Below are 10121 nucleotides of genomic sequence, written 5' to 3' on the forward strand. Positions count from 1 at the left end.
GTTGCTAAGAGTGATGCCAAAGATGGGGGAAATTGAAGGAGCTATTGGAAGACACCCCACTCCTCCTAAGTGGGCGGTCAAATATTTTTCATTGTTTTCACCGCGCTTGTGGGTTTTTTAAAAAAATTTATAGCAATCTGTTTCTCTGCATCTACCTTATCTGACTACTATATTTTCCAACTACAGTGTGAGTAAATACGAATTTTTCGCTTTGAGTTCAAGTACGCTTCAAACTTTTGCTTTAGCTTTCGAGTAAGTTTTGTTTTTTGCCTTGTAATTTTGACACAGTTTTAAGACACTGATAATCCTTTATTTTTGCCAATCGTCCTAGCATGGGGCAGTTTTTCATCCCGTATGAAAAGTTCGTATAAAAATGCGATTTTTTTGTATTTTGAAACTCGTATGTTTCGGATAAATTCTTTGCAAGTTATTGTTTTTATGGAAGATAGCTTTCTATGTATCTTTTCTCTTGAAACTGAGATAAGGTAACATTTTATTTGTATTTTTTTAGTGTATTCTGTTATTTGCGAGAACGTCAACAACCTACACTCACTTCTCTTGAGATATTGCACCATCTTACGCATCTGATGTTACACGAAATTTGATTGGCTCTATGGAGCCAATCAAACTTCGTGTAACATCAGACTTTCCGCGTTTGACGAGATGAGACCTTTGCTGGGATGATTAATAACTGTTTAATGTGAATGTGAATGTTTAATAAATATTCGTAATTTGAAGACGATCACGTGATTGCAAATTTGCGTTGTAGTGTTTCATAGTTTTATTTGACCCGACTGTTTACAAAATGTATAGCTTCGTTCGCTTCTCTCACGAACTTGGGAGAATTTAAGGTTGCAACTTAGAATTTGACTTCTATACTTTCGACATTTAAATCAAACTTGGAACACTACCTGACTACCTTGTTGTTAATGGCAAGACTTTTTCGAGGCATTTATTTCTCTCGTTAATGTTTTTGTAAATAACGAAATATTTTAGCCTTCCAATAAATATTTGTGGTTCTCGCACACTGATCTTATAATACTACACTGGATTTAGAAACCATGCCTGTTAGAATTAACTACTTTCATTGAGAGAATTAAGTTAATTAACACATCACGAGAACCCCGGAACGGTAACTTTATATTTTAATAGTCAGGACTAACTCGGTCAGGTTCCAAATCAATCTCAAAGTCTAGCGTGGAAAGTTTAGTAATCTTGGCTTTGTTTTGGGATAGGTATGGTTGCTACATCCTGTGTAATATAAGATCAGTGACCTCTTCCTCGAATTTTAAACTTTATTCCGAGAAATTCCTTTGCGAACGATCCTCACTGACAGCTCTGTCATGCAGGCTGAGGGCCATAAATTATTCGTCATTGAATAGCCGTATTTATATTAGAGACGGGAAACTTGTCAAATGTAAATCTGGTCACAGACGGGTTTCTCATCCGAATTTACCGGTCTAACTTTCCCGTTTAACTTTCCCGTAAGTTGGACGGGAATCCCGTCAGGACGAAACTCGTTTTAAATTCGCATTTCAGGACGGATGAAATGCTCGGCCGTTACAGGAATGCAAGGCGCGGTAAAGAGGACTAGAGACTAGTCTGATGCTCGGCCTTTGTGTTGGTAGCTTGCATGGGAAAGAATAACAATGTGCACGGGTACCAATTTTAGCCGTACCGTACCAATAAATTCAACTTTGTATAAACGGGCCTAAAAAATATCAGTCATAACACAAGGGATATTTTTGGAAACACTGAAGTTTAAAATGTAAACAAAACGTTTGTTTACACTAAGAGGCTGTTTACATAAGCCCGGTTACCCGAGATTCAACGAAGCGTTAGAGGAATTGGAGGTATTGAAAAAAGTCTTTATGACACCATACAAGAACATGCTATTGTTGTGGTGATTATACGAGTAATACGACTTTTAAGATCATGTTATCTACTCATCTCAATACCTCAAAATCATCTCACGCTTCGTTGAATTTCGGGTAACCGGGCTTATGTAAACAGACCCTAAATGACCGTACGTCATTTTAAAAATTCAAATTAACTCCATGAAAGTTGCTGAAAGAACCTTCAGAATATTTGACACGCTTTTAGTTTGCTCTACTTATGAGAGAGAGAGTTTATGTTCAGAGATTTACAAAACGTGAAAATTCGAGCAATTTTGAAACTGTAAAACAGTTTCGCGGGCTGCCGCTGCTTTGATGTCATCGAGAAGCCGTGAAAATACCTCATTTGAAGACGTCGTAAGAATAACAACCCTGTCGTGGGACAACAAATTATATATGCATACCTATTGTCTCGCGTGTGGGAGTTTCTTTGTTTTGCAAGTGCGTCGTCGAGATGGCCGCGTCGTGAATCGTAAACTCACTACTGAATAACCCGTGAATCGTTGCGTTGCATGAAAATAGCCCAACCTAACGTTAAGCGTAGGTAAATGTAACCTTAAGTAGAGGTCAAAGTAACATTGATTGATAATAAACAATGATAAAGATTAGGCTCCCAGCGCTTTTGATTACAAATAGCGGTATTAAATTGCATAGTGTCATATTATCACTTTACGTTTGCACAATCGTTGCTGCAGATTATCATAGAATCACAACAGTCAACATAGTTCCTTCGCTTTGCCCCGGAAAGGTTTTTTGAAACATGGCTTCGAGATGGTTAAAAGCCTTAAAAAAATGGCGGAAATATCTCATATTGTTGCTAACGCCCATCCTATTGTCCCCTATACCGTTGGCTTTGCAAGACAAGGTATTGTGAAATTAACGAGGTTTTTTTTAACCAAAGAAGATTAGCAGCAATCAGACACGCGACTCATGTGAAACCCGCAGTTTAATTGCTAGATTGGCTGTTTTCACGCTAGAGACGCATAATGCGTTAAGGCTGTTTTCCACTAGGCGGAATTTTCCGCGCGGAGCGGAAAATTACGCTCGAAAAGTTTCGAGAGGAAAGGCTTTTCAATTTCCACAAGTATCCGCTGCGAGCGAAAAAGTTGGAAAATTAATAAAACGCGCGAAAATCAAATCTCAAATTCAACATGTCGAGTGTAAAACAAAAACAACTGCAAAGATTAATAATTTTAGTTGTGCTTCGTAGGCGACTAGAAAGACAAAATGAAAAATACAAGAAGCGGTTTTGGGTGCGGAAGATTTATCAAGAACGCATTTTAAAAGGAGAATTCCACCTGTTAATCAAAGAAATGGTCCTTTTTGACCACGAGTACTTTTTTCGTTGTTTCAGAATGGTACCAGAAACTTTTGAAAAACTTCTTTCTTGGGTTTCTCCTTACATACAGAAAAAAGCAACAAAAATGCGTGAGCCCATTTCACCCAGTGAAAGATTAGCAGTTACTTTGAGGTACCTAGTCACGGGAGATGAACAAACCAGTATAGCAGCTAGTTATCGCATAAGCCCTTCGACCGTAGGAAGGATTATTGGTGAAACGTGTCAAGTTCTTTGGCATGTTTTGATCGAAAACGGCTACTTAAGTGCACCAAAAACTAAAGAACAATGGAAGAAAATTGCTAGAGAATTTGAGAGTAAATGGAACTTTCCACATGCACTTGGTGCCATCGATGGGAAACACGTAGTAATGCAGGCACCTGCTCGTTCTGGATCTGATTATTTTAATTATAAGAAGACACATAGTATTGTGCTTTTAGCAGTCTGTAATGCAGACTACGAATTTACTCTCGTGGACATTGGTGATGCAGGTAGACAGAGTGACGGTAGTGTGTACGCTAATAGCTATCTTGGTCATGCCATAGATAATAATCTATTGAATCTCCCTGGGTCTGAAAAGCTATTCCAACCTGACTCATCAAACAAAACCTACCCTTATGTATTTGTCGCGGACGATGCTTTTGGACTCAAGACTTTCATGATGAAACCTTACCCAGGACAGAACTTAACCCTTGCAGAAAGGGTGTTCAATTATAGACTATCAAGGGCACGGCGAATTATTGAGAATTGTTTTGGGGTTGCAACATCACGTTTCCGAGTGTTTCGAAAACCAATCATTGCAAACGTGGAGAAGGTGATAAATATTACCAAAGCAGTTGTTGTTTTGCACAACTTTTTAATGGCAACAAGATCTCCAGAGGATACCCACAGTTACTGCCCACTTAGCTACACAGATCATGAATCAGCAGCTGGTCAGCAAACTGGGGAATGGAGAAGGGAAGGAAACATTGAAGGAATGGTCCCTATTCCGCAAATTGGTTCAAACAACTATTCTAAATCAGCCAAAAGTACTCGTGATGACTTCAAGGAATATTTCAATTCACAACAGGGTGCTGTCAGCTGGCAAATGGAAATGGTTACGCGAACCTTACATTCACTTGACAATTAAAATACTGTTTAATTCACATCTTAAAAAAGAAACTCTCAGTAAATGAATCATACTGTACAACTTTAACTTTAAAATTTTGAGTGTCTATTGTTTTTAGAGAAAGTCACTCTATTTTGATGAAATTAGTCACAGTTCATCATTAAACTCTATATCAAACAAAAGTTGATTTATTTTTATTTTGGCAAGCCTATTTTGTCTTGCAGGCATCTTTTTAAGTATTGGTACAAGGCTTTTGCAAAATAATAAATCTTCATCTTGATCAGTAACAGTGGGTTCTTGCATATCCTTCAATGTCTTCACCAACATTGTATCTACTGCAAATGCCATTTCTGCTCTTGACTTACTTCGCTTTGCAGGTGTATTTGCAATAATTTCAGTCTCTGCTTTACTTTTTCCTGGAGCAGAGGCTGGAATACTCTTTGATGATGTTGGAGTTGAGGTCTCGGGGCAGAGCACTGACTGGGTTACAAAACTAGTAAGTGCAGAAGAATTATTGACTGCTAAAGATGAATCTTCAACATCAATCACTGGTGTCAAATTGCTTTCTGTAGGTTTGTTACAGACTTTGCCATGCAGAAATCTCAACTGATCAAAATACTTGCATGTGGGCAACTTTGATGCAGCTGCCCCTGATTTTGTAGCCTTGGATCTCCTATCAAGGCATTTCTTCAAGTTATCTTTCAAATATTTCAACTGTGTCTTTAAAAATTCCACTGTAAATACAATGAAATACTTTTAAAGTGCATGCAAATCATATTAACAAATGAAAATAAAGAGATAACATGGCAGCATGTAGACTTTACAATAATTTTTCTTAAGAAAATATATTCTAGCAGCATTATTATAAATCTATATTCACTATCTTGCATGCTTATTATGGTAAATTCTTCACCTTTAAATCCTACACTATTAAATTAATGGAATGTGGGAAATGGGTGGGATTTGATGTAGACTAGCATTTCTACTTTAAGGCCATGTAAATCTTTCTCTAAAAGCTCCTTATCATCATTTTTTGACAAACTATTGCACTGCATATCACATAATATAACAGGTTAATTTGAAAAATCATAACTGTGAATAGTATTATTAAAACTGTTCATTAAAGAATTCCTACCATCTTTGTTAAATATGTTGGAGAGAATTTTCCATGCATTTTGTTTTGCATTTCTGTCTTTGTAAGAAGATAAAGATGTATTCCACAAACATCCAAGTTTCCGAATTTCTTCAATAAATAACTCAACCTCAAAATCTATTGACATTCCCCTCTCCTCTTCTCCTGCCTCTATGTTGGTTAAAGGAGCTTCACTTGAGTCTATTGCTGGATTAGCTATGAGTTTTTTTCAAAAAATGAAATATTAATATTTATAAAAATAAAAATGTTTTTTACAATAAAGAAATTTGAACTAGGATAATTTATGATGTATGATCTATGAATGACGAAACTTTGTGTAATCTAAGTTTACTTGGCTGTATAAAATTTTGAAAAAAATATAAAAAATATATAAATGTGTTCATTTGATTTGCTATAAAAAATTTCAGTTAAAATACTACTATACATTGAAGAATTTTATAGTACTTCAAAGCGAAATCAATTGAAATCAGTGGTATTATAATGGGAAAATTACCGCAAAAAACACCCTTGAAAAATATCAAGGGATATATGATAATATTAAATAAAAAAAGTTGGTGTAAATTGTATAATTATTATTCACCTTGCTCTGTTGCACTATTAAATTTGAAATATTTTGAGAAATGTTTCCCACTTGCTTTTCCTGTCGTTGCTGTTGTATGTGACCAAACAGTTCAGTAACTGACCCTTCATCCATTGCAATAAGTTGCTGTTGTTCCTCGGACCTTGCAAGAAGCTCTTTTAAGGAATTTATGCTAGAAATATATCTTTCACGGCTTTCTTCACTCATATTCCTGTCGGCCATGTTGCTCATTGGACGGGCGGAAAGCGGAAAAAGTCGGATTGGATTGAACTTCCAAGCGAAAACGCCATAGCGCCAAACGCAAATATTAAATAGATATTGCGCATGCTCAAAATAGTTTTTGAGCGTAATTTTCCGCTCCGCGCGGAAAATTCCGCCTAGTGGAAAACAGCCTTAATGGACACACACGGCCTTATCCACGGGCGCTATTGCTCGGTAAAATGCGAAAACTTTCGCCTGTTTCTTTTGAATTGTTACCACTTGTATCAATTAATTCTGTTGATTACTCACAATTCAAAGGGAGCAAGCGAAATATTGCGCATTTCGCCGAGAAATAGCGCTCCTGGTCGTGAAACCAGGGCTTAAGCGTCTTCAATATTTTTAGACTGGCGGTTATTCGTCTTCGGTATTAAGTCGACAACAGGGGCCGGTTTAGCTTAAACGGTGGATAAGCTCAAAATAGAAAGCAAATCTATCGTTTTATTCAACAAGCAAACTGAATGGTTTTGACCATAATACAAAGATACTGTTTACAACTACATATTCAGTGCATAATATTCAAATTGACTCATTCAAGAGAGATGTAAGAGTGCTATGTAATTTTGACTTATTCTAAGTGCAGTCAAGCGTAACATCAGGTATATAAGACTGAGATGTTAGTAAATCAGGGTCAGTTGTTAAACGCTACTCCCGAGAAGCAGTCGAGATGGCCAAAGCACACGATCCAGCCGAGGTTCAAATTGTCTTGCCACCAGTCGCCAACAAACAAGTCGAGGTGGAACAACAGCCGCAAGTTGCTCCGGAGCAAATACCTGCTCGCAATCAAGCAGATGCTCAGCTGCATGGTCATGCTCCACCGGTTGGGTATGTCTCATACTATAGGCGAATTTTTAGCGGGTGTTGTCGCTTTATATCGACCTTTCTGTTGGTTGTTAATGTTTGCCTCAGACTTCCAGGGTACTGCGTAGTCCAAGAAACAAAAACAAAACAAAACCAAAGTCTGTTAGACTTCGGGTTTAGCTATGTTAGGATTTGCCGTATCATTAGGTCTTTAGAGCACAATAAAATTCCTCCGTGCAACTCATTTCACGCCGAATGATTACTTTGCTTTCGGGGGTTGTTCATATACTGTCTGTACTCTGTACCCATACGCTTGCCCTCCTAAGCTCATTCTCTAAGTTAATTTTACTTTCGTAAGGGACGTCGACTGGGTTTTTCAAACTTTCGGCGCTTTACTATGCTCTCAATTTACAATTTGTTGAGTGTAATTTGCTCAGGGCACGCTAATGTCATAATAGAGAGGTTAAGATACCCCGGTTCCGGTGTACGGGTACGGGTAGCGCCATTTTGTTTTCCATTTTTCGCTGATGTCAGCATATTTACCCGTAATATCTACCCGTTTTCCCGTTGTAAACGACGGTCTACACGTAAACAACGAACGGGTAACTACAAAGACAAAGTGGTCAAAGTTTTTTTAATAAAGGACAAATGGAGAAGCGGGTGAGTGTCTTTAACACGTTTAAAATACATTTTACGTATTAATATGGTGTTAACGTTCATATTGTTCAGGCTTCTCAAAAATGGTTTGCAAACATAATTTATGAACGCCATCTTGATATTTTTGATTTTCAAAACAAACACACGTAATACTATAGTTATATAAAAGTTAAGTAGGACTTACAATGGAAATGTATAATACATATTTACTTTTATATTCAGTTCTTACCCGGTGTTGTTCTTACCCGGAATTTGAGAAAATTCTTAAGTTGCAAACCGTACCCGTCTTACCGATAACGGGTACGTGTAATTCACCCGTACCCGTACACCGGAACCGGGGTATCTTAACCTCTCTAAAGGTTTACAAATTAGTGGTGCGACTCATGACCATTTTGGGTGTCTATTAGCGCCAAGCTTAAGTGTTTGATTAAGTGAGCACAAGTTTCGTTGTGTATATGCGTTATTACGTTTCGGGGGTGACCGAGGAGATTTTAACGTTTATGCATTAAGTGCTTTGACTCGGTAGTGGCCGAGAAAAGAATTTTTAAAATATGTTGACACGGCAGTGGCCGTGAAGAGAAGTAAGGCGTCTATGTGTTTCATGACTCGGTGGTTGCCGAGGAGAAAGTTTTAAGCTGTGTATAATAGAGACCTTAAGATCGACGACGGGAACAGAGAATGCGGGAAACCGGAAGTGTTTTTTTAATAATTGCTTTTGTACGCATGCGTTACCTCCCGTGCTGTGTCGTAGAATACGTCTGGGTAGCTGGTTTGCCGTCTTCTAGAAAACGTGAGTTTTTTTATGATATTTTCTACTTTATTCTGTTAGACATTGAAATATAACCTTTTTGAATGGATAAAATAATGCTTATTTAATGATGGCATAAAATATATACTCGTTTATACAAAGGAAATTGACCGACTTTTCATTTTTAAAATAGGTCTTTCCAAAATGGCTATGCAATCAGTTGAGAAGGATAAACCTTCACGCAGGAAGACTCAGTAAGTGATTAAAATTTCTTTAATTTTTAAGATAAGGAAAACAAATTTTTAAATACACAAGGAAATGTTTACCTTATTTACTATTGATTGCATTTGTCAAAATCACAGATTTTGTAAAAGTGCAGGCTTTTTCAATGCAGATTTAGATGTAAACAAATAAGGTTATTTAGTGAATAGTCAGATATGTACCATTTAAAAGAGGAGTTTTAGCCTTTCTGATTATCTTGTTGTTTACCTTAAACTTCTAAGCTATAGTTTCACATATTTATAGTGGTCACTTATTTATAGCAAATGAATGATTTGTTCCACATTGTGTTTCACTGATCAATGTAAAGTGATTATAACATCAACAGATTATTGCATAGAGCTTTTCAAAAAAATTGCTTACAAGCAAAATTAGTGCAGATAAGGGTTCTTTGGAGATTGTGTTAGAAGAAGTAATGTGTACAAAATCTAATATTTTTTTCATTAATTTAGTGCTATGGTCTGGACTGATTACCATGACATTTTATTGTGCAGAGAAATTTTGGTAAAAAATCCTTTTCAATTTAAGAAGAGTTCAACTCAGCGTGGTCAAGTGTGGTTGGAGATAGCAACAAACCTTTCACATATCAAAGAACCAAAGTTTAAAAACGACTTGGATCAACGTGCAGTTCGGGAGCGATACAACCTTCTATCAAGTAAGCTTCGAAGAAAGTTAAGCAGCGAGGAAAGAGCATCTGGAATAGATACCAATATGTCTGAAGTTGAGGGCATGGTTGAAGAGCTGATTCAGATTGAAGATGATTCTGCAGAAAGAAAAAGATTGGATGATGAGGAAAACAAACGGAAGGCAGATGAAGATAAAGGGAGTGCTAATGATATAAAAGACGAAAAGAAAATGAAGGTGACATTCAGAAAAACAATAAAAAAAAGAGGTCTAATGGCAGTGAGACCATACAGTATTTAAGGGAAAAAAATGAGCTTATGGTTAAGTTTAGAATGGAGGACAAGGAATTGGAAGAACGAAGACAAAACGAGGAAAGAGAAAAGCATGATGAGTTCATGAAAATGATGTTGCAACAGCAGCAACAATTCCAAGCTATGATTATGCAACAACAGCAGCAGCAAAATCAAATTGTGATGGCTGTTATTTCAAAACTTGGATCAAAATGACTTTCTAAATAACACGTTGATGTTTTAATTATATTGATTTGTCGTTTTAATGATGAACACTCATAATTTTGTTTCATAATTTCTTGGCTTTTGCTGCACACTATTTACACTTCAGATGTTGGATGTAAACACAAGATATATTAAAAATGTTAATTTGATCATGCAATTTTCTTTAA

At 36.7% G+C, this 10121-nt stretch overlaps 1 protein-coding gene across 1 annotated transcript; it reads right to left on the reverse strand.

The window, feature by feature from the left end:
- Nucleotides 1–4476: 4476 nt before the first annotated feature.
- LOC114537410 lies at nucleotides 4477–5661 on the reverse strand. Its single transcript, XM_028558465.1, has 2 exons — nucleotides 5475–5661; nucleotides 4477–5073 (listed from the first exon to the last, which is right to left on the reverse strand). The coding sequence occupies exons 1-2, from the start codon at nucleotides 5617–5619 to the stop codon at nucleotides 4487–4489; spliced, it is 732 nt and encodes a 243-aa protein (XP_028414266.1). The 5' UTR covers nucleotides 5620–5661; the 3' UTR covers nucleotides 4477–4486.
- Between the last annotated feature and the right edge of the window lie 4460 nt (nucleotides 5662–10121).

This window comes from Dendronephthya gigantea, unplaced genomic scaffold, assembly GCF_004324835.1.
Source record: "Dendronephthya gigantea isolate DGI-Jeju-01 unplaced genomic scaffold, DenGig_1.0 000002F, whole genome shotgun sequence".
Lineage (NCBI taxonomy): Eukaryota > Metazoa > Cnidaria > Anthozoa > Malacalcyonacea > Nephtheidae > Dendronephthya > Dendronephthya gigantea.